The sequence below is a fragment of the Podarcis raffonei genome, chromosome 3 (genome assembly GCF_027172205.1).
Source record: "Podarcis raffonei isolate rPodRaf1 chromosome 3, rPodRaf1.pri, whole genome shotgun sequence".
Taxonomy (NCBI): domain Eukaryota; kingdom Metazoa; phylum Chordata; class Lepidosauria; order Squamata; family Lacertidae; genus Podarcis; species Podarcis raffonei.
Genome location: NC_070604.1, coordinates 66,333,459 through 66,358,373, shown reverse-complemented (window position 1 = coordinate 66,358,373; position 24,915 = coordinate 66,333,459). Strand labels below are relative to the sequence as shown.

The 24,915-nt window shown below is 39.9% G+C and overlaps 1 protein-coding gene across 3 annotated transcripts in view; it reads right to left on the bottom strand.

Annotated features, from left to right (window-relative positions):
• GRM1 (glutamate metabotropic receptor 1) overlaps positions 1-24,915 on the bottom strand; it is a 168,953-nt gene that overhangs the window by 32,167 nt on the left and 111,871 nt on the right. For all 3 annotated transcript variants that reach the window (XM_053382111.1, XM_053382113.1, XM_053382112.1), the window contains exons 5-7: positions 11,108-11,354; positions 5,121-5,289; positions 859-985 (exon numbers count right to left, since the gene is read on the bottom strand). In XM_053382111.1, the coding sequence (XP_053238086.1) occupies positions 859-985; positions 5,121-5,289; positions 11,108-11,354 (543 nt within the window). The remainder of the gene's footprint in view (positions 1-858; positions 986-5,120; positions 5,290-11,107; positions 11,355-24,915) is intronic.

Here is a 24,915-nt window from a genome sequence, read left to right as displayed (position 1 = left end):
GTTTTGAAAGTGTAGGCATGGGAATATACAGTAATGTCTGTATATGCTTGCATTTTATGTGCCTGCTGTGCACAGGAAAAAGGCACAGACGTTTCCAAGAAATGTATGGGTTGGATGTTTTAAATAATTATTTGTTGCACACAATTTAACTCCCTCACAATGTTCCAGCAGACTCAGTGCTGCTATAGTCAAGCATAATAAGACATGTGGTGATAAACTATTGTAAATATACCTGCTGTTTTAGATTCTTTAAAATATACAACATTTCCAAGCATTTGGAACAAGCTTGAGTTAATGACTTGAAGGCCATCTTTAAGAAAAAAAAAATACCCAAAGACCCTTGATTTATTTATTTGCCACTCTTTAATTCAACATTTTCAGAGTGGTTTACAATACCTGATAAACACACACACACACACGCACACCAAAAAGAAAAAGGCCAGGCTGGAAACAATAATAGCAGGGGATAAATACATGGAAGTAATACGTGAGAAAATAAAAAGTTCTGTGCCTGGCAGATCAAAGGCACTAGATGAGCTTCTAAGAAAAAAGGTTACATGAGTGAGGTGCCACAGTTCTCTTCTCCATTGATCCCCACCTTAAATAGATGGCATGGGCACCCAGAGAAGGGCCTCTGAGGAAGATCTCAGTATATAACAGAGGCGTGCACCAGCCACAAGATTTCAATTCCTGACATCTCCAGGAATGGAGCATCACTCCCTGAAACGCTGGAGAGCAATTCCCAGTTAGTGTCAACAATACGTAGCTCAATGGCCTGCCCCCCCCCTCTCTCTCACACACACACACACGGCATTTCCCCTTTGTATTTAAGCACACTCTCCCTCTCAGTTGCAATACCTGTCAGTTCTGTGTTGGGCCACCATCCCAGGTCACAAGCTTTGCATGTGAACTCATCCTGCACAAACTCATTTTCCTTACAAGCTGTGCAGATCCAGCAGCAGCTCACTTCTCCCTTCCTTATAACCTGCAATAAACCCCCCCAAAACAATGGAAAACGTTATTTAAAAATATATTAAATGGCATCTCGATTTCACTACAGTAATATAATGTGTAGTGCAGTGAAACACAGCCTTGGGAAATAGTGATAACCGAATCTTTCAACTTGTATTCATGTCTCAACTTGCGTGGTCTAAATTAATTTTTTACAAGTACAAATTCTCATTTGTCTGATAATACGAGGAACATAATTAATATCCTAGAAAAATTACAAGTGAATATTAATACTAAAGCAGTTCTGATATTTGTGGACGCGGAGAAAGCCTTTGATAATATTTCTTGGAATTTTATGAAGAAGAATTTACAGGGGATGGGGGTAGGCCAAGGTTTTGAAAATGGTATAGGTGCAATTTACTCAGAACAAAAGGCAAAACTAATTGTGAACAATGTAGTGACAGAAGAGTTTAGGATTGAGAAAGGAACACGACAAGGCTGCCCAATTTCTCCATTGCTTTTTATTTCGGTCCTGGAGGTTCTGTTAAACATGATTAGAAGGGACCAATTGGTTAAAGGCATACAAGTGGGAGCTAAGCAGTATAAACTGAAAGCTTTTGCAGATGATCTAGTATTGACTTTACAGGAGCCAGAATCTAGTACTAAAAGGGTATTGGAACTGATTCAAGAATTTGGACAGGTTGCAGGTTTTAAGTTGAACAAGATGAAGACCAAGGTTTTAGAGAAAAATCTAACTGTGAATGAGAAAGAAAAGTTTCAGGAGGAGACAGGATTAACATTGGTTAAGAAAGTGAAATATTTAGGGGTTAACATGACTGCTAAGAATGTGAACTTATTTAAGGATAACTATGAAAAATGTTGGACTGAAGTGAAAAAGGACTTAGAAATTTGGTCAAATTTGAAGTTATCACTGCTAGGCTGAATTGCTGCGATAAAAATGAATGTATTGCCAAGGATGTTGTTTTTGTTTCAAACATTGCAAATTCTGGACAAGATGGATTGTTTCAAGAAGTGGCAGAGAGATATTTCTAGATTTGTCTGGCAGGGCAAGAAGCCTCGAATAAAATTTAAGATATTAACTGATGCTAAAGAAAGAGGTGGATTTGCCCTGCCAGACCTTAAACTTTACTGTGAATCAGCCGCTTTTTGCTGGCTGAGAGAATGGCTGCTTCTTGAAAACACTGATGTGTTGGATTTAGAAGGTTTCAACAATGTATTTGGTTGGCATGCATACTTGTGGTATGATAAGGTAAAAGCATATAAAGCGTTTAAAAATCATATTGTTAGAAAAGCACTGTTTGATGTTTGGATAAGATATAAGGATTTGTTAGAAAATAAATCCCCAAGATGGTTGTCTCCAATGGAAGTGAAGGCTCAGAAAAAACTCAATATGGAGGCCAAATTATTGGGAAATTTTAGAACAAGATGGAGACAGAATAAAACTACAGAGTTTTGAGAAATTGAAAAACAGAGTGCGAGATTGGCTTCATTATTACCAAATAATGGAGGCATATAATTCGGACAAAAAAGTTGGTTTCCAGGTGGAAAAATCAAAATTGGAAACAGAATTGTTAGATCCCAAAATTAAGAACTTGTCAAGAATGTATAACTTGCTGTTGAAATGGAACACTCAGGATGAAATGGTAAAATCTGCTATGATTAAATGGGCACAAGATGTTGGACATAACATTATGATGGCTGACTGGGAACTGTTATAGACCACAGGTATGAAATTTACGGCATGTAATGCTCTAAGAGAGAATTTAATGAAAATGATTTACAGGTGGTACATGACACCAGTCAAGCTTGCAAAAATTTATAATTTGCCTGACAATAAATGCTGGAAATGTAATGAGACCAAAGGTACATTCTTTCACCTTTGGTGGACATGCCCAAGGATTAAGATGGGAGATGATTTATAATGAAATGAAAAAGGTATTTAAATATACCTTCCTGAAGAAATAAGAGGCCTTTCTCCTGGGCATCGTCGGCCAATTGGTGCCAAAGAAGGACAGAATTTTTTTTATGTATGCAACAACAGCAGCAAGAATACTTATCGCGGAGTATTGGAAGACACAAGATTTACCCACCCGGGAAGAATGGCAGATGAAGTTGATGGACTATATGGAACTGGCGGAAATGACTGGCAGAATCCGAGACCAGGGAGAAGAGTCGGTGGAAGAAGATTGGAAAAAATTCAAAGATTATTTACAGAAATACTGTAAAATTAATGAATGCTAGAAAAATGATGGAATGAAGTTATATGGCTTTAGCAGAAAGGTTATAAGGAATTAAGTATAAATGGATTTTCAATGTATCAAAGGGAAAAAAATAAGGTTATAATAAGTTAAGATAAATTACAGGACAGAAAACTGAGGAAGATGGAAAGGATTTGCTGAAACAGTTAATTGAAGTGGAATACAAAAAGGGAGGTGTGAGGAAGTCGTGGAAATAAGTGAATGAAAGATAAGATACTGAAATAATGGATGTGTTTTAAATTGTATTTGTTGTATTTTGTTAATTTAATGTTTTTAATGTCAGTGTTATGTAGTGTTTTTGTTTTTGTATTGTATTGTATTGTTTTGTTGAATTATTTTTTTCCTCTTCTCTCTTTTATACCCTTTAAACTGTTAATAAATATTATTTAAAAAAAACCAACAAATTCTCATTTGTACTTTCCAACACTCTTTCTCGTCTCCCACTCCACAAGCTAGCAAACAAATAAACCCGGAAACTACAATGGATACAGATTTAGTGCATAGGATCACATGGTTTGCATGCAGGTGTTCCCAATGTCAGTCCTTGACATCTCTATATAAAAGAATCCTTGGTTGCAGCAGGGAAGAAGTAGATACCTTTGTCTAAAAACAACTCTTCATATAAATACTGAACTAAATTAGTGATGGAGAACCTGTGGCTCTTTAGATCTTTTTGGACTCCACTAACCTTTAACACTGAAGGGTTTTTAAAAATTTATTCCCAGTCCCCTTTTAAAGGAACGTTTGCTCCTGCAAGCTAACTTTATACATGAAATATATTCTCATTAATACCTCCTTTTATGCCACATGAGCATGGTGGATGGTGAATTTCATGTGATACAAACTGCATGAGATACAAACTGAGTTGGTAGGTAGGTATTTTGCATGCCGTTCAAAACTGCTTGTGAGGTGGGAACACAGATCCCACCCAAGGGATCTGCTGTCACATTTTACAACTTCCTATTATGCTGGGTATTGATTTGGTTCAGTGACGTTTACATCGCATATTGTACACATAATGCGGTCTGCCCCATTAAGGAAAGTCAATTGAGGAAGAAACCAAAGTTCTAATTATACAAACTAAAGCCAGGTTTCATGTGCAAGATCAATAGGTTTTTCATGTATCCAAAGGGAAAAGCATTTGTTAGAAGTTTAAAGAGAGAATGCTAGTGAAAGGAATTAGTGTCACAGTGGCAGGATGATACCTAGGAAACAAGCTGAAACTTGGATCCAGCCTCTCCTTCCAAGAGTGGAAGCGGGAGATGACTTCTTATCACTCTCGCTTCAGACCCTCACACCCTCCAATGATATGCTCAGGAGGGCTGGGTCACCATGGGAGGGTGGGGAGGGGATAGAATGGTAAGTAGGAAGGGACTCTGAGAGTCATCTAGTCCAACCCTCTGCAATGCAAGAATCTCAGCTAAAGCATCCATGACAGATCGCCATCCAACCTCTGCTTTAAAACCTCCAACAAAGGAGAGGCTAATAATAATAATAATAATAATAATGCTGTTCACATGGTTCCTGGAAGCAGAACAAATTTTTGCAAAGATATGTAGATTTACTGAAATGTTATGTGAATCTTATTTATTTATTTATTTATTTATTTATTTATTTATTTATTTATGGATGGCACTCTGTCTCAAGGGATGGCTACGATTTATCTTAACCAGGCATGTCCCGCAGGTTGGTTTAATATGGCCCCTGTGGCAGTTTATTTCCTGGGGTAAAATCCTTAAAAAAGGCCCCTTTTTGTCGGCCCCTACGGCCCTTCACTTCATCAAATCTGGCCCTCCTTGAAAAAAGTTTGGACACCACTGATCTTAACAGTAACTCCCCCACCCGCCGCACAATAGAGATACCTCAGATGAGCAAGCACTGGCAACATACCTTAATTTGACCCTTCAAACAGGGGTCACTACACACCGACCGGACCATTCCACTTTTGTTCATCTGAATCCTATTGTCATCAATATTCAACACCCCTTCATGCCAGGTCCCAATATAAACATAATCATAATGGTTAGCTTCTATGTGCTGTAGGTTCATGATGTCATACCTGGGGGACAAGAGCAGAGTGCAGTAAGTCAAATTAAACATTTCTAGGCAGACCAGAGTCTCTTTTTCCCGTTCTGCTCAGCTTCTAAATGGAAGCCTTCTTCCAATTAACTTCTTTCAGCTCATGCTGAAATCAAATCTTTAGAAGTTACTGTTTTGGCCACAACTTCCCTTCAGTTTGTCAGGATCAAGTCAGGGCAATGAAATAACTGGCTGGACCCAGAGCCAGCACTACTCTAAAGATAAGCTAGGCAACTACTTGGGGTACCAAAATTCCAGGGCACCTGCCTATTAATATAAATTTATCAAAGAAAGAACCACTGTCTTGCTGGTACTTTTGGCTTTAGCAGCATGGAGATGCCATCCTGTGTCGGTGATTGTCTGTGTTTCATTTAAATTAAATAATATAAAGCACAATCATGCAATGCTGAGTTATTGAAATAAAAATGGAAATAAGGAAATAATTGCGTGTATGATTTTAATTTTAAGAGAGAGAAAAAGCTTGGTGGTTATTTATCTGTATTATTATTGTCACTTTTCCACATTAATATGTTCAAAGCAGCTCACAAGACTAGAACAGAAATGCAAATTAAAAGCACCATTACAAGAAACCAACTCTAGGATGGATTCACTGCACTCAAACAAACCGTAGTTCATTTCAATAATACTAGTATTTTAAATTCACTACAAAATCTGCAGCATCAGTCCTTAACACACAGTATCAGATGATGTTATTTATCAGTTTCTTTATACAGGGAGAAGGTTTCTGACTGAATATATTTTAACAGTGTCTGAAGAAATCTCTGTCGTCTTTTTAGCAGTGTCTGAAAGGGAAGAGTAAGGAAGAACTGCTGCGGTGTGGTCACCAGGGGTTTGAACACTCGTGGGGCATGGCATTAGTTTTATCAGTCTCCATTTGTAATCTTTGTATGCAACAGCCACTAAAATTCCATTGGCCCTTCAAACTGAACCTCCCCATTTTGCCTGTGAATGAGGCAAGTCCCAGGTTGAAAGAAGTGGCTCTGTCATTGATAAGATAAGCCTGACGGCTCAGGGACCATTCTTTTCTTTTCTTTTCCTGGCACCTTCTCTCAGGGAACAGCAGGCAAATCCTTTTAAAGTGATCTGGCAGATGAGCCACCTGTCTTTGTTAAACCTGTGGAGGCCCAACCCGTGTTCTCATTGACTTACGGAGGCTTCTTATGATGTGCTCTGAGAATCCTTGACATAAATTAATCACAGGGTTGTGTTTAATAATGGATGGAAGGCGGCTCTGCAAGCATCTCATGAACATTTAGTTATCCAAGTGGAAAATCTGCTGTTCGCCTGCTCATGGGAGGTAGGCTATGTGTGCAGAAGACCAAAACAAAGTCAGCCTACATGCTTCCAAAGGCTTTTCATCCTCTGCCCACGCTCCTTGCCCACCGCATACCAGCACTACATTGTAAGGAGTTGTTTGCTGCCACCACGATATGCTGCTTTTTCTCCTTACAGGGAAAAGGGATTGTGCAAAAGGGAAGATTGACAGCAGTAATTTCAAGGTGGGGGAGAAAGAAGTAGGAGTGAAAGGAGCAGAGGAAGGAGGAGGCGGAATCACCACTGAGTCTAGACAGACAAGCCGGTTGTTGAGATAGAGAAGAAAAGATGGTTGTGGGTGGCAAGCAGAGGAGTGTTTTGATCAAGATTCAGGGACAGGAGAAAGAAGCAGCTAGAAACCCTTTACTTTGCTTAGAAATTGCAAGAGACGGGCTTCTTTCGGGGCAGCCGCTTGGTCTGTTTAGCTGGTGGCTTTAGACTCAGGCAAAGGCATTTTCTCCCTTGAGTGTCACAACCATACAGATGCGGAGAAAAACTGTACAGAAAAGCCAGACAGGTGCTTGTGTCCTGAATAGTAATGAGGGGCAGGCAAATCAAACGGATTCTGAAGAGCAGAAGGACAGTGCCCCAATCTTTCTCTCCCCTTGAGGTTGAAACAAGATAACTCCTGTCTCACATTTCTGTATTTTCGGAAGATTTCATGCCCCAAAGTTCCAAGGGCATCTTACTTCAGTTTCCGTATGCTTAGATGTAAATATTTCAAGTAATTTTTTCTGAGCTTTCCCCCAGTTTGCTAGGGGCTCTTAAAACAACAGAGAATGTGGGAAACTATGGTTTGTGCAAACCATAGTTAGTTATCAAACCAAACTAGACCATGGTTTGATACCATGGTTTGCTACCAGACTGCAGTTTGCATTATGAAACAAGGCACAGTTTGTTATAAAATGCAAACTCCTGTGGTCAAAAAAGAGGAAATGTATCATTAAAAGAAGGTGGGCAAAACAGGACACAAAGATGCACAAAATTTGCATAAGCTGATTTATAGTGTTGCATGCCATCCCAATCTCTGAATGGTGTGAGATTCCAGGAGTTCCAGACACTTAGTCAGGGTTTGTGTTTCCTTGTGCTTTGAAACGTTCTGTTTCTCTCTCTAGCTTGCTGCTTTCCTTCTAGATCACTTCACTGCCACTTCTGCTCCAAACTCTGTCCTTTTCTGTTGAGGGAGTGGACCCCACACATTTGCTATCTTACACTGAGCCCCTTAAACCCCATCACCTCACCAGGAAACTAGCTTGGCTATTTCCCAGAATTAGAAGATTTTATTAGTTTTTAACACTTGCTAGATCCAGGGATTATGGGGTCTGGCACCCCGCACCCCAAAACTCATAACACTATGTATAGATACAGATTTGGAAAGAATTGCTATAATTTAAATAGAAAAACAAAAATATCATCATGGCAAGGAAGACTTTAGACCAGTGCAGTTGTTCAGTCTGTTGCACAGTTGTCAACTGTTGTGTGGCATCTGCTCTCCCTTCTTACAGTTCTTGATCTTAGACTAGACAGCTCTTAAACTAGAGGATGACTTCAAATAGAGGCATGCCTTATTAAGTGTTGGTGCTGACCTTTAAAGCCCTAAACGGCCTCGGTCCAGTATACCTGAAGGAGTGTCTCCACCGCCATCGTTCTGCCCGGACACTGAGGTCCAGTGCCGAGGGCCTTCTGGTGGTTCCCTCACTGAGAGAAGCCAAGTTACAGGGAACCAGGCTGAAAGCCTTCTCAGTAGTGGCACCCGCCCTGTGGAATGCCCTCCCACCAGATGTCAAAGACAAAAACAACTACCAGACTTTTAGAAGACATCTGAAGGCAGCCCTGTTTAGGGAAACTTTTAATGTTTAACAGACCATTGTATTTTAATATTTTGTTGGAAGCCGCCCAGAGTGACTAGGGAAACCCAGCCAGATGGGCGGGGTATTATTATTATTATTATTAATAATGATGATGATGATAATAATAATTAGAAGGTTAATCTCATTAAAGCAGGATGCATTACCACCCTGGGCAGCACACAAACCTGATGCACATTGTCATGACAACATGGTTTCTTACATCTGTAATGTCACCTTGCAATCTTATGCTTGTCCTATTGAGTTCAGTAGGGCTTAGTCTGCAGCCTTAATGACACACCTGCTGTTGACTGAACCTAATTCTAATGTTCTGCTTTTGAGCATATAGCAGACACGAAAACCGGACTAGAATTTGCAATGTGTTTTGATGAAGTACAGATAGATGGCCAGTCAAACCTGTGGCCTCTAATCTGTCCATAAAATGCCAGCTATTTATCACACTTTGCCAGATGCTCAAAAAGCCTCCCAGTTTTGGAAACCCCAGGCTGCATAAACATCATTTATCTTTTTTCCAGAAGCCAGTTATCTTCTGTGAAGGAACATTAGATTAGCCTGTTTTGATGCGCTAGTGAAGGACTCAGGGCTATTTATGTCTCACCTGAAGAATTTCCCCCTTTAATATTTGTTATAGATCTTTACTATGGCTAACACCAGCCCACAAGATCTGCAGGAATATATTCACTTAATATTTCTTAAGTACATAGTTGGCAGTTAGTGCAGAATGCAGCTGCACAATTGCTAAAAGGAATGAGACTGTGTCAGCATAGAACACCTGTGCTCAGGTATCAACACTGGTTGCCAATTTGCTACCGGGCTAATTTCAAGGTGTTACTATTAGTATATAAAGTCCTTAACAATTTGGGACCAGTTTACCTGTGAGATCACCTTACCCCATAATATGCCTGCTCAACCATGTTGATGTGCAGAACTGCCACTGTTAGAGGTGCCACACAATACCAGTTCCTAATTTGTGTGGCAGCATCCATACCCTGGGAACCTGCCTAGTAACATCAGGTAAGTGCCTTCACTGCACTGTTTTCAGCACCTGCTAGTCTGTTTTTAGTTTATTGCTGTTTTTACTTTAATTTTTTGAATATTTTAAATGTAGTTGTTTTTACAGCATGCTAGTTGGGACTGATGGGAGTTGTAGTCCAAAACATCTGAATTGGGGCTGGTTAGCAAATGCTGCGCTGGAGTACTAGATATCGTATATGAATCATGTTTTGGAACAGAACTTTGTTTTCTATCATTAATTTGATACACACAGTATGCAAAAAATAAAAACATTTATACGATCTGACAGTCTACAGAATTTATTTAAGTTGTGGCTCGTAATTAGATCCATCAAAGAAGTCAATTGTGAAATAATCAGCAAAGCATAAAATGTTTTTGATATGTATTCTTTCATTTTATTTTGTTTCTGCTTTGATACCTACTGAATATATTTGTATAGAAACATGGTCAAATATAAAGGCCTCTGCTATTTTATCAATGAAGAAAATAAATGTAATTAAGAATTCTTAATATAAAAATGAGTGATTCTTTGTGAATAAACTTATATGGAGTGCATTCTTGCTCAGCTTTGCACACCTTATATTAAGCCTTTGAGTCCACCAGAGGCTTCTTACACAAGTGGTGTTTGCTCATTTTTTTTATAGGAAAAGTGTTACCTTTTTGTTGTATTGCGTTGGAATGCTGCATCAAAATGTGTGAATTTGAAGCTTAATAGCATAACAGTATTTTCATATAACTGAGCTTTAAACCTCTACTGCAGGTAATTAACATAAAAAGATTCTTATAAAAAAAGTATGAAAATGAATTATTTCCTCCCAACAGCTCTTTACATGAAACTTTTTTTGGTTTTATTTTTGCTTCATTGGAACCTGTGCCATACCTTCTTTACTGGTGCCTAACGCGGGTGGCGCTGTGGGTTAAACCACAGGTGGGTTAAACCTAGGCTGATCAGATGGTCAGTGGTTTCGAATCCCTGCGATGGGGTGAGCTCCCATTGCTTGGTCCCAGCTCCTGCCCACCTAGCAGTTCGAAAGCACGTCAAAGTGCAAGTAGATAAATAGGTACCGCTCTGGCGGGAAGGTAAACGGCGTTTCCATGTGCTGCTCTGGTCCGCCAGAAGCGGCTTAGTCATGCTGGCCACATGACCTGGAAGCTGTACGCCGGCTCCCTCGGCCAATAAAGCGAGATGAGCGCTGCAACCCCAGAGTCGTCCGCAACTGGGCCTAATGGTCAGGGGTCCCTTTACCTTTACCTTTAACACTATCATATGAAGGAAGGAACTCAATGGCCTTTTCTTTTGTTGATTAACATGGTGGTTGGCTAAGTTGCTCCCCTTTACTGGTACTATCCATCTGCTGTTCTATATAGCAGAGATGGAGTACCTGCGGTCCTCCAGATGTTGCTGAACTACAACTTCCATTATCCCTGACGATTGGCCATGCTGCTTAGGGCTTATGGGAGTTCAGTACAGCAGCAACTAGAGGAGCACAGGGCCCCCCTCCCCATCCCTGATTTAGTGTTACAAGTATCAGCTTCTTGCTTCACTTGTACAAATTAGGATTAACAAGGCAAGATGCTTACCTTCCGGGAGCATCTCCATTCTCATCAATTCGAACTTCCTCTCCTGAAACGCCGATGAATGAAGAATTGAGCAGAAAATCCAAGAGTTTGCTTCCATCAATGGGCTTCATGGCATCGCACAGTCCAATGTGTCCTGGGCAAAGGGCATGATGCATACTTTGGAGGCCATGAGCCATAGCATAGATGGCATTGATAACAAATCCCATTTTACTGTCCTGGACATAGTTTTCTTCCAAACTTTCATTGCCTATAAGTTAAAGACATTGCATAGGATGAAATTTAAACATGCAAAAATACCAGACCTTATTTATATATAAACATTGATTTTTTTTTAAAGGGAACCTGTGAAGGAAGTTCAGTGCACACCCACATGCTGCTTCCCACTTCTAAATTACCCCCTCAAAAATGACTGCCCTTTTCTTCTTTTTAAAAGGGTCTGGGATTTTGTTATTCCCATTTGTATATAATGCAGTGTTAGCCTCTCCTGCATCTCCTTTTTTCACTACTCTCCTATGATAAGATGTCCCCATACATATCACTGAAAGGAAGACATGCGATCACAAAAAAGACTCGTATGTTCGCTTTCAGTGCTTCTGTGCCATTCTCAAAGCCTCCCTCGTGTATTGGAGGGGCCCCTCAATTGTGCCGTATGCCAGAAGAGATAAATCCAAAACGTCAGCCTTCTTTCTTTAATCCTTCACGGGACAGCTCTTTATCTCTGTTTTCATGCAACAGAAAATATGACAATTCTATTATGATCCTTATGAGCCTATTATGCAAAGTTGTCTACTCTGCTTGCACCTATGGCTTAGTATCAAGTACACCATCATCCCCAATAGCATCAAAGTGTTGTTTTCATTATGTGTGGCATCTGCGTGCTCCTCCGCCACATTTTTGGGGAAAATATGTATCAATGTCTAGCAGTGGTAATGTAAATATCTGAAAGTTTTGTGTTTTGTGCAAAAAAAGAAAGAAGGTATTTGAAACTTCTTAATATTTAGGCAAAAGGACCAAGTGATCAAACAGCACACTTAGGCTCTCCTTAGTCATATCTTGAGCAAGGTGGGTGATTACTGCTAGGTTGCTCTCCTAGGTTGCTCTCAAACACAAGTAAATTTGACAAAAACAATGTTCTCCATTCAGCAGCCATGCTCACAGCCTAAAATTTCTGATATCTCAGACTGGAGCACTGTTACTTGTATGTCAATCACAATGAATTTCAGTGCAATGGCATCACCTCCATAGCTGCTCAAATATTGCTCCAGGAAAAGTATAAAGCTTCTTTACAGAACAGTGCAAGCAAAGCATCTCCCAGTGGAATAGGTATCAGTTGCATGTTATGTTAACATGCTAACAAGCAATGGCAGATAACCTGCAGCCCAGTGGTATACATTGGCTGTGGATTATCTGCCATTGCTTTCTGTGGACTCCCAAGACTCATCCCCATTTGTTATTTAAAAAAATAAATAAATTTATTAGTATTATTATTATTTTAGTGTTGGTATGGGTCTTCCACTGTGGTGTCATTAGGCCAAAGGGGTTTTGTTTTTTTGCTCTGCAGGCTCCCCATTTTGATTTGTGTGTGTGTGACAACTCCCCTTATATACACAAATGTTTTTGTGACAACTCCCCTCTCAATTTATCATTTTGTAAAAACATAAAAAACTTTGACTGTGGGCCACTATAACCCTTGGCTTGAATAAGGTTAGGCCCCTCTGTTCTAAAGCAAAGTCATATGGGTAGAAGTTTTAAAGCATTTCTGAAGTAACATTGGAGGAATCACATGGAGCTGACACTCAACTGTTTCAAATTGAGATGTCAGAGCCTTTCCTTTTTACATTACAAAGGAGGTTAATTGAAAACATTAATTAATCAATGCGTTCTATTGCAACTGTAGAGATTAAACTGTCCCAGATCTATTCACACTGTGCTATTGATTGAGGTTGTGAAGATAGTGGTGGTTATTGATTGCAACACAACCTTCAATTCCCCCCCTAAAAAGTTGTTTTGGCTAGCTAATAACAGCTGCAACAACCAGAGAGGTGGTGGTGCAAAACGTGGGCTGCTAACAGCAAGCAAGGCAACGTGTGTCTGAATTACTTGGATTTACAGAGTTGGAAGAGACCATGGGGATCATCTAGTCAAACCCTCCCTCACAATGCAGGATTTGCAATGCAAGTTGCACCTGTAGCATCCCTGATGGATAGCCACCCAGTCTCTGCATAAATACTGCAAACGAGAAAGAGTCCACCAGCTCCTGAGTCAATCTGTTCCACTGTTGAACTGCTCTCACCACTGGGAAGTTTCTAGTGATACTTAGCTGAAAGGAATTTTCTGGACAGATCTGGAATACTTCATTTGGCAGCAGTGTCTGGGCAAATGTATGACAGCCCAATAGGCAGTGCTGTTTTTGCCAAAAAAAGCTCAGCAACTTTTCTGTCTGGATTTTCACTGTTTGAAATATGGCAACCCTATCAAAGGTCCACCTAGTCTAGCACTCGGTTCTCACAGTGGCCAACCAGATGCCCGTGGGAAGTCTGTGTAATCTCTACTCATTGGTTCTAGTCCTGTCCTTGGAGAAAACAGGGAACCAGCCCATCTTCTCCAGACTGTATTCGAGTCTTTGTGAATGATAACAATCACTGTAGTTATGGACACAAAGATCTAGAGCAGGGCTGTGGGACTCCCACTCCCAACAGCCCAGCCACAATGGCCAGTGGTCAGGGATCATGGAAGTTCTAATTCAGCAATGTCTGGAGGTGTTCCAGCCTTGAGTTTAACTCTCAATCCAGCACTGCGATGCAAATGAACTGTTTAGCTTTACCTAAACACAACAGCTAATGGGTAAGAACAGCACAGTCAAAGCATATCTGTACTAGGTTCAGTCTGTTATTTATATAAAGCATTAGAAAATGAAATTCTAATTAACTTCCCTTCTATGTTCATTTGCTACAGAACTACTACTTACTTTTTATGACCAGTAAACATGACTGCTGGTAGGGATTAATCGCTGGAACAAGTGACTTTCCCTTGAAAGAACATGCCACTTTTTAAAAAGAAACATGAGGGCTCAACTCATTAATATATGTAATAATAAAGTGTGAATTAGTTTCCCATTCTTTTGGGAGCATCAGATGACAAATTTCATTACATTAGAGCTGAAGGCATTATGTTAACCATGCATGAGAGTCAGAATTATTCAGATGTGTTTAACCTATACAATGAAGCCTTGCTGGAGTAGAACCACCGCTCAAAGTTCTAGTTGTGCATACACAACTTTCTTTGTATTATTACTATTAATTTTAACTAGTTTTTCATATATAATATCATACAATATATACAATTCTCTATATAAAGCTTAATATAGTTATAGCAACTGATCAAGCATAGTCAGCTCACTAACATTTTACTCCTAATTTATTCAAATCTTTCTATAAAGGTATGTGGTGTTTTGACCTGCATTAATACATGCCTAATTTTATTGTGCTCTCCATACTATGACTGGCGGTGTTTTTACTACAAGTCAACTCCATGCTTCAAAGTACTTGATAATGAGGCATGGCAGGAAACTCAGGGTCCTTCCATTGGAATGTGATTCCTGGATGCCCTACATAGCATTCAAAAGTAGGGGTTTATTTCTAAACAAATACAGGAAAATACCAGTTCTGTGATGATATTATTGTTTAGCATTTTTTCTACTTTGTGCCTATGCAAACACTATGTAATCTTTGTGATCGCATGTAACCTTAAACCATTTTTTAACACAACACATACAACCAATCCCCTCTCCCCCTGTGCAGCTGATTTCATTTCCATTTCACAGAGTCTCAGTTTGTCACTACATAGTTACTAGAGACTGTGTTTTATCACAAACTCTGGTTAACTAAACAAGCCAGCTTCCTAACTCATGGTTTCAGTTTGGCTTGTTTTGAAATTGACCAGGGTTTGTTTTAAACCACAATCACTGGTTTCAAGCGAAAATTTGTGAAACTGAAACTAAGCACTGGCAAAGACCTTCTGCCAGTCATGTGCGAGAAGGACAGAGTAAGGAGAGTTGGTGATCCCAAGGCTTTGCTTGGGCTTAAACCATGATTTAGAAGGACGGGCCTCTTTTCACAGAGGATCTTGGAATCTTCCAAGTGGATAACATAATAACGAGAGCTCTCTATGCAGAATGGTTTTGCACACAGGCACTCCTGCAAACCTTAAACTGAATGTGTGGTAGTTGGTGCCGTCTGAATGGCTCTTCCACACGTTGGGATGCCATCCAAACAGAGCTAAGCTGTGTTGTTACCAAGATATCTTATTACTCTCTAAATAAAATGATTAACAGATTGTTACTGCAACTGAAACACTATGGCCAGTGGACAGGCAAATGTATGTAGACTTTTGGATTCTGTAGCCAGAGGTTAAATCATTGTTCAGCCATGAGGTCAGTGGTGGTCCTGGCAGCTTCAGTTGTTCCCCATCTGGTATCAGACTAGTTTATGGAGCCACTGGGGTGGGGGGAAGGGACAAAACAGTGGAAAATACTGTATATAGAAAATATTGTATACATTGTAAAAGAAAAAGAAAAATGATCCTTGGGTACCAGATGCATATAAAAAGAGAAATTATTTGAAATCATTATATCATGCCACACCAATCTCTGAGTGGTGTGAGATTCCAGGGTTTCCAGGCATTTACTCAGGGTTCAGGTTTCCTTTTGGAATGAGGCACAGCAGAGATTGTGGTGCTTTTATGCTATATGGTTTTTTTTACACATATATACAGCCTGAGCCTACGATGGAGGGGTTCACAGCATTAGCACTCCAAAAGGGTCTTGTTTCTTTCATAGTCTCAGAAATCAAACATGGCTCTTTCTCTCTCTCCAGCTCTCAACTCAGGCTTTTTCTTTCTACCATTTGCCATCTCGCACAGAACCTCCTTTCTTTTGTTTTCTGAATGGGCCATCACCCAGGCAATCAGCTCAACACAGGAACCCACTGTGGCTTATATTTTAACACTTCCTAGATCTAGGGGTTAAAAGGATCTTGCATATAGCCTACTTTCCTCACCCAACTCATAACATTATAATGTGTTTTCAGTGCTAGGAAGCTGTTTGCTTGGCATACTACAGACTTAAACAAAATCAGTGCTCCCTGCCATATGCTGAGTCAAGCTCCTTTTTAGCTGGAATACAATAAACTTCACCTTTCTGCAAGCAACAATTGGAATTAAAATGCATCATACAAGCACTTTGAGGAGGTCTGAAATGCATTAAGCATCTGGGAGCTTGAAGGGCACCTGAAGCAATAATGAGTTCAAAAGGCTGCAGACGTCACATCCAAGACGTCACTAAATAAGCGTGGTTTCATTCCAGTGCTCTGAAGTATTACTTTATTTGCCAAGAAAACAGAGGCTTTGCCCACCCACCCATTCAAAGCCATTGACATAATTCAAGTTTGCCTTGTTAACGAGAGAGTAGAATCACAATAACTGTTAAAGGATCTGCATTCTAAATACTGAAAACAAAACTGCCCCATGTAATATAATAGTAGGTTATATATTGGATGTGGCTTGGGACAGTGCCTCAGTGCTAGCTTACTGGCAGTTGCTTGCCAGAAGAGGAAGACAAGGTGGTGGGGCCTATCATGCTCTTTTGGCACAACCTGCCTCACACATTTGTGTTAGGGAATCATTCTGGCAGAAACAGATAGAAGTTTCTAGAAGGTTCCAGGTTCCATAACATTTGTGGCACTTTAAGCATGCCTATAAAAGGAGGAACGATCGGTTTCGCTTTTGCCTGACACCTGATGGCAGATGGCAGACGTCTGAGAAGGAGAGCTGCATCAGGACTGCTAATGAGATGATGGACTGTTCCTGTAATTATGCCATGCTGAAGAGACCGAAAGACTTTAACTGAAAGAATGCTGTTAATAGCTGTTTGCTTTAACGAATGTAAATACTTTGCTACCAGAATGCTTTTTATGACCGGTCAGGTAATAAATCTCTTGACTGTGATAGCAAGGCATCGTTGAGTGATTTATCACAGAATAACTCCAGTCTACTGTTCACTGGTTCCGAGGAAATGACAACTCTGTTAAAAGTTGGAAAGCGGTTTACCGAGGTGCCATCATACAAGTATCTGTGCAGCAAAAGTGTGATGAGCAGTGACCTGTTATAATAGGTTGTTGTGATGGTAAAAATGGGGGGGGGCTATGTACACCCCCCTACTTGAGCTCCTTGAAATGGGCTATATAAAAATAATACATTGTTATATTTTCTGAAGAGATAAAGAGACCTTGATTTTGAGTGTGAGGCCTTTAGGTCTGAAATCCTCATGCATATATACTATTATTTATTGTGATTTGTTATATAATACCCTGTACTTGATGTATTTTCAAGAAGTACCTTTAAAATCAAGCACCTATATTGATTTAAAAGATTCAGTGGGTTTGGAATGTCACTTTAAACCTGAATAGCAGAGTTATTGACATTTAAATAGCTTTGTCTGTATTACATAGAATATAGAGTTAGGAAGCTCAACTGAGGCATCTGATCAAGGCCTGTATTTTAAAATGAGCTTAAAGATATATTTGCAAATATTTGTATGTTTCATGCCAGGCAGAAACCAGCTGGCTAAGTACTTTGGCAGTTGTTTATCTTCCTGCTCTCCTGAACAAGGGCCCCCCTGATTTATAGCAGTAGCAGGAGACAAGTTTCTCAAAGTTGTAAAAGGGAATTATAGGCTGGGAACAAAGGTTACACTGACCCTACATATTCACAATCAAGCTGCAAAAACACTAATTAAGAGTTGGTAAATAGTAAGATTTATTGTTTAACAGAAAATAATACCATGTGCCTCTCATTAGACTCTAGCCATATTTTCCTAAGGTTTAAGGTATACTGAGAGAGTTAAAGGGCAATAAATTTTGGGAAGAGCTAATGGGAAAAGCAGCTGGCTGGGAAAGGGGGGTATAAACTGAAGAGGCTTCTTTTGAAGCTGTTTTTTACTGAGTTCCTTTTTACTTTGCAAAGGCCTTTTCTTCTAAAAAGCTATCTATGTTATGTATGAGATTTGTTGGCTTAATGTAATTAGGCAAAGGATTTAGAAAGTAAGAAATGTTAGATTCTTATGTTAGATTCTTATTTCATTGATGGTGTGTGAGAATGTGAACCCAAGATCTCTGTTTAGATAGAATTTAATACCACGAGCCATTTGTTTTAGCCATTTGTTTTGGAATGCAGGGGCAACAGGGGCAAAAGGTGATCTGGTAATTAAGGTGCCTTGTCGAGGCAAATGTAAGATATATGGCTACTTGTCTGCCATTTATGGATAGAAGGAAATATAGCTCTTTGTCTCCCATAAAAGGTAATAGGAAATGGGTGTATCTTTTATGATTGGTTCTAGCAAACAGCCAATAGGAATTTCTTTTTTTTTTTAATTATGTTTATTAAAATTTTCAAAAAAGAGTATAAAAGAAAAACAGAAAAGAAAAAAAGAAAGAAAAAAGAAAAGAAGAAGAAAAAACAACAGTTGAAAAAGTTTACCTTGATTACATTCCATACCCAATTTCCTTGACTTCCCCACACCTGCCCTTCTTGTATTCCAATTCCAATTTTTAGCTCAGCAATTTTTGTCCCCCCCACTTTACCTTATTTCCTCTAATTCAATTTACTTAATCAATTTTAACTTCTAAACCTCAATCTTTATATTTCAAAACTTATTCTTAACATACTTTTCCTAAATTCCCCCATCAATTTAATTAACCTATTTAAACTTAAAAATCTCAGTCTTTATACACCAACACTTATTCTTGACAATCTTTTGCTAAGGTCGGCCCTAAATCTCTCCCCAAATTCCCCATTTTTATGTTAGTGGCAAAAACCAACTTAATTAAAACAGAATTATATTTTTACACCCTTTGGATTCCCGAAGCCCTACCACCCCCTTTCCCGGTTTCGATCCCCAACCAAAGTCCATCAGTCCATCCAAAATCAGCCTGGCGATCTCACATCCGAGGCACTTAACCCTCTCTCAATTTCTCTCTGCCGGTTTTCTTGATAGTCCTTTATTTTAAATTCCGAATCTCGAAGAGGCTCTGTTCCAATAAGGTCCATATTTCTTCCAGCCAGACCTCCATATTTAACAATGGAGCCAAAATCTTGTTTCTTACTTCTCATAAGTCCAAATGTCCCAAAGGCTCCAAATTCTACATTGGCCATATTTGTATTCCATATGTCTTCAGATCCCCATAAGAGGAGATCTCTCCAATTTCCATTCTTCACTTCCAACCAAACTTTCATCGTCATGTTCTTATTTTCCATTATTTCCAACTTAACAGGCTCTCTTTAGTCATCCCAGCAACATCCCAGCGCCTCCTTCTTTCTCATGTTCCTCTTTAAACGGCACCTCAAATGACTCAGACTCTTTCTCCTGTTTGGCTATAAGGATTTTTGGATCAGCAACAACACTTCCCTGTTCATCTGCAGGAGCTTGAATCATATCCTTTCCAGGTTCAGCAATTTTATTTACTGTTCCCTTCATTGTTATTACATTCATAGTCAAAACATTTGTCTGCTCCTGTAGATTTCCCAAGAGACGAAAGGTCTTTTCCAGTTCAGCCAGTATTTTTCCACTTACAGCCATTTTGTAATGTCCTGAACCCCCTCTAGAGGGATTCTAGTTACTTAATGACAAATTAACCTTTTCTTCTTTATTTCTAACAATTTGTTACCAAATTGTATCAAATGTAACCAGCAAAGACAGCAGAAACACAGTTCTCCTTCCCCCCCCCAACTTTGACAGCTAGTTTGACAGCTGTCAAAATCTATAAACCTCTTCCGCAGGCTCTCTCTGGATCGCTCCCGGGTTTTGGGGGAGGGGTGAATTCTGTTCTCAATGTTAGCTCTTATCCTCCAGCACAGTCACTTAAATTGGCCCAATATAAAGTTAATTGCTCTTTTCCACAAAAAGAAAGGCATTCACACAACCTTAGTAATAAAATCCTTGCTTTACGATGTTTACAAGGCGGGTAGGCTGACTTCCTTTTAAGCACCTTGCCCGATCTTGCCGAATTCCCAGAAATAAATTTCCCTTTTAAGTCCAATTACCGTGTTACTCACGGGTTGTTACTTTTGATCCAAATGTTCAAAGGAAGAAGTTAGCGCTCTCCATCCATGGCTTGCGGCTTCACTCAGCAGGGGAAGCAGTCGAACTCTCAGCACCACGCCACTCCCGTCCCCCGTTCCGAAGCCTTTAAAAAGGCTTCTTTGTGGGTCGGGGGGCGCAAATGGTGCCCGCCGAGTCACCAGGTCCACAGGCTTCAGCGCCTGTGGTTTCTAAGGGTCCCCGCGTCGCCGCCGCGGCAGAACCCGACCCCTGTTGAGCAGATTCCCTCCGGAGCTCGGAGGGAATCCGCCATTAGATGATGGCGCCAACCCGGAAGTCCAAACAGCCAATAGGAATTTCAACCAGGCTGATTGGACAGAGGCAGCCAAAGGAGGAGCAAGGGGGCTGGGCTGAGGAAATATAAGTGCTGGCCATCAGGGCTGGAAGGTAACCATATACCACTGTGCCTATCATTTATTTGTCTGACAAATAAATTATTATTTTAATTTCTCTATTGCTGCGTTGAATATTTCATTCCAGCTAAGCGTTAACCACAAGCAGGGTGCTACACAACAATATTGCTTGGAAGATATTATACATTTACTAGTAGGAACCCTCAACAGCATATCTCCAGCTGTCCCTAATAGGAATGCCCCTTTTTAGCACTACAGTAAGCCTGCAACAGCAGCCTTGTACTGCTGTTTGGGGCTTTCAATATTGGGGGATACCACACACAAACATTTTTCTTTCTTTCTTACATACATTCCTGAAACCTTCCCCTGCTGTGCTGTGCTGCAGGTTCTGGCCAAGCTCTCAGCCCCAAAACTATGTACTTTATTTCTCTACAGCAGTGGAGGAAAGTCTCTGGAGACTGGAAAAGGGTACCTGGGGTATTTTTCCTTTCGTCCCTTCTGAAAACTTCCTATAACATCTGCCAACACTTTTGACATCCTCTAGGATATTAAGGAAGACTGACAGGCCAGTACGCCCCTCCCTACTTTCCTCTCCATGAACCCTAAACATGCCATGTATTTACCCACAACCAAAGTTGAGCCAGAAGTTGTTAGAAAAGGTTTTTCTGAGAAAAATTCAAAAATCTCTCTCGCTCCCTTTCCACTTCCCAGAATATTCTCCACCTTCTTTTGTGGCTGCCACCTATTTCTACCTACAGTGCCCTGGAACAATGCTAGAGCCAACACAAATTAGGGGAGATGAGGGAGAAAGAGTCTGTGCCATGACTAATAGTTAGCCCCACTTCCAAGAAATTGGTGAATTTCTCCTTTACCGAGAGAATGAATTTGTCTAAAACAAATATTGTAAAATATTGAGAGGGGGAAATTTATACCCTCAGTGTTCCATGGAACACAGGAACCACTGAACTAAGGGTCATGTGTTCTTTTTTCTTTTAGTTTACAAACCTTGAATATTACCTGCCTATGTATTTTATGTATTTATTTTATCATATACATCCTGCTGTTCAGTGGATGAGGTTTCTAGAGTGGGAGAAGTTTCAAGAGAGGGGAAGGAAAAGGACACCTTTCCCTCTTTCCAGCTCTTTTGAAACCTCCTGCTTTGCCATAAAGAACTGAGATTTAGGGAAGTTTCTGAAAAGGGGATGTTCAGTCTTCTAGCCCTTCATGGAAAGCCCATGGAAACACAGTCAAGTCCTTCTGAGGAGCCAATATATGGGAACCAGGAACATCAATCTTCCAGAAATGAGTATTAATTATCAATAAGAAGGGAATGTAAGTGGTAGGTGAGAGGACAGAAGTGAATTTTCCCCAATGGTTTAGATACCAGAGTATTTTCTATAGTGATGGGATATTTTGAAACAAGATGTAGTTCCACCATTTTATCTGCTGGCACAAACACTTTTAGGATTCTGAGCCACCTAATATGGAGAAGAATGTGTTGATTTTGTAGTTTCAATGAATTATGGCATAGCCTAAAGTTTCAATTCAAGCAACTATTCAAATCAGTTACTAATGCATTGTATTCAAATAATATGAACAAGAAATACTGCATGGACCTATAGTCCTTTTGAGTCCAGCCCACTTCAATTTACCTTTTCATGTCTCAAGATTGAAAGAGATCCAGATACACACATTAATTACTGTATCTCAAATAGCATTCACAAAGGAGAAAGAACTAGATTTTGCCCACAAGAGGGAGCACATCATTCTTCTCTGCCATGAACTTGTTTCTTGCTCAGATACACAGCTGGAAAATTAGGGAAAGTAAAACATTCAACAATTTGGAATCCTTCAGCTGACACGAACATTGGTGTCACCAGCCTCTATTCAATGTTAAAATTAGAATGTCTCACTCTCAGTGGAAAAAACAGGCATCTTAATATTTATTCCACTTAATTTCCAAGGGATAATATTAGAAAAGGTGAAATTAATGCCAAGCCCTCAACCCAGTTAATGAAGCAAATTAGTTATCAAAAATTGAGGTAAGCAAAAATGAAGGTCAAGCTTGTATGGTAGCTATTGCAGAGGTTGACAGAAATGAGATTTCCTCATTCCTGAGGTAAAGGAGATGGAGGGAAACCGCTGCTGGGTTTCTTTCAGCAGTGTTGGACAGAAATGAGTCCACCTTCCTCACAGGTCTGTCACAAATCCTACATATTTATTTGGAGAGACAATCCCTCATATGTTTTCCCCCACAACATTAAAAAATGGAAAATAATAAAGGGGTGGCAGCCCTAAAATGCTGCCAGTAGTCCACTGGATGCCATTATCAAAAAATGGCACTACTGTCTTCATCAAATGCTGACATCAGCATACATATACACATCTGAACACAGCAATGTGTGTTTTCCCTGCACATCTGCTTCATTAACACTTCCCAGTTAATTACAGTTATGCCATGGAACATGTAGAATACCGAGTTGAAGCAGGTATTACCAAATACTTGAAATTTAAACTCATCAACATTTCCAATGTTGAGTGCAACATTTTACCCTCCTGAATTTGAGCACATCATTATTATTTATATATAAATATCTTAGGAGCCATCATCTGTTAAACGCACCGTGCTGTCTGCAAAATATTTCAGATATTCAATACTATTGTGTATATAGTTAAATATGAAATACTATTAAATATACTTTTGCAAGGTATCTGATAAAATGTATGGAGTCAGTAGTGTCATGCAAGAAACCTTTCATTCAACGTACTCATGATTTCCTTTTTCTTTGGAAGCGCTGTGAGGGTTTCTAAATAAGAAACCTCTGGCTAACTGGGTGAACAACCGCCTCACAAAGGTTAGCTCAATTTGAACTATCAGCTAGTAACACATCATGATTAAGCTATCACACTAGCTCTCTGTTGTGAGCTACCAGACAGAGAATTAGCCTTCCTAGAGGCGTAGTAATGGAACCAGTTACAAGATCAGCACATAATTCAAACTATGGAATTTGCTGCCATAGAATGTAGTAATATCCACCAGTTTGGATGGCGTTAAAAGGATTTAAACAAATTCATGGAGGATAAGGCTGTCAATGTCTAATAGTCATGATGAGTGTGTACTACTTCCAGTAACACCATTTGCTCTGAACACCATTTGCTGCTTTTCCCAAGTGGGGAATATGCTTTTGCAGTCATGTTTACTTGCAGGCTTCCCATAGGCATCTGATTGGCCACTGTGAGGACAGGATATTGGACTAAATGGGCATGTGACCTGATCCAGCAGGGCTCTTTTTCTGTTCAGCCTCAGGGTTAATTCAGTTCTTCCATCTCTCTAGTCTGCACATAAAATCCCATTCTTTTCTGTTCCTGAGATCTCTGTTCCCTTGAGTGACTGTTCACATCATTCAACATGACGAGCTTGTTTAAGATCAAGACTGATGCTCTTAGACACAGGCAATGCAGACCTTAGCATGCAATCTGTTCCATGCTGTGTTTTGTCCTTAGCTTTGGTTAGCGCATTGGCGCTTTCCAGTGGCGCTCAAGGGACACAGTGCCAACACAAGACTAATGCTAATTTCAAAGACGTGACAGAAAGCTGCAGGGTGGATAATGCAATCTCCTCCTGTATGGACCCACTTAATGTTGTTGTTTTAATGTGCCAGTAAACCAACCAGTAGCCACAGTACAGATTGCATACCAAGACACATTCCATAAGTCCAAAGCTACAACTCCATTTCGCAAACAGCCACAATTCACAAGGAAGCTTAAAATGAAGATCACATCTGCAGCCTGTGGGGCTGATCTGAAAGGGAAATCGCATGGGGCACATCAGCCATGAGCGGTGTGTCATAAAGACATGGCCAGATATCTAGGCAGGTAAAGCTGGGCCCATTAATTTGCTATCCCTGATCTTTAGTGTTGCATCTAGGCTTCTAACATAAAACCCCATATTGCACATATTAATTCCATCTCTTCTGATCAATAAGGGGTTAAAATTAGTGCTTAGAACAAAAAATCAGCTGTGCTGGGCCTTTTCAGAGGAGCAAAAAAAAAATGTACAAACACAGCATATTTCTGTGATTACTTTGAATAAAATGGGGGGGGATCCCACACATTTACATTGCATTTCCTGTCTCTCACCAAAATATATTCCACCCCCCTCAATATATAAACTAGCATGGAATGCTTTTCAGAAATGATAAGAAAAAGTTTATGGGAAATAGATCTATGAATCCCTCTTATTTCTAATCTTGAAGGGGAAAATAGTTTTACTGGTGTAAAAAAGGGTGCCACCACACACA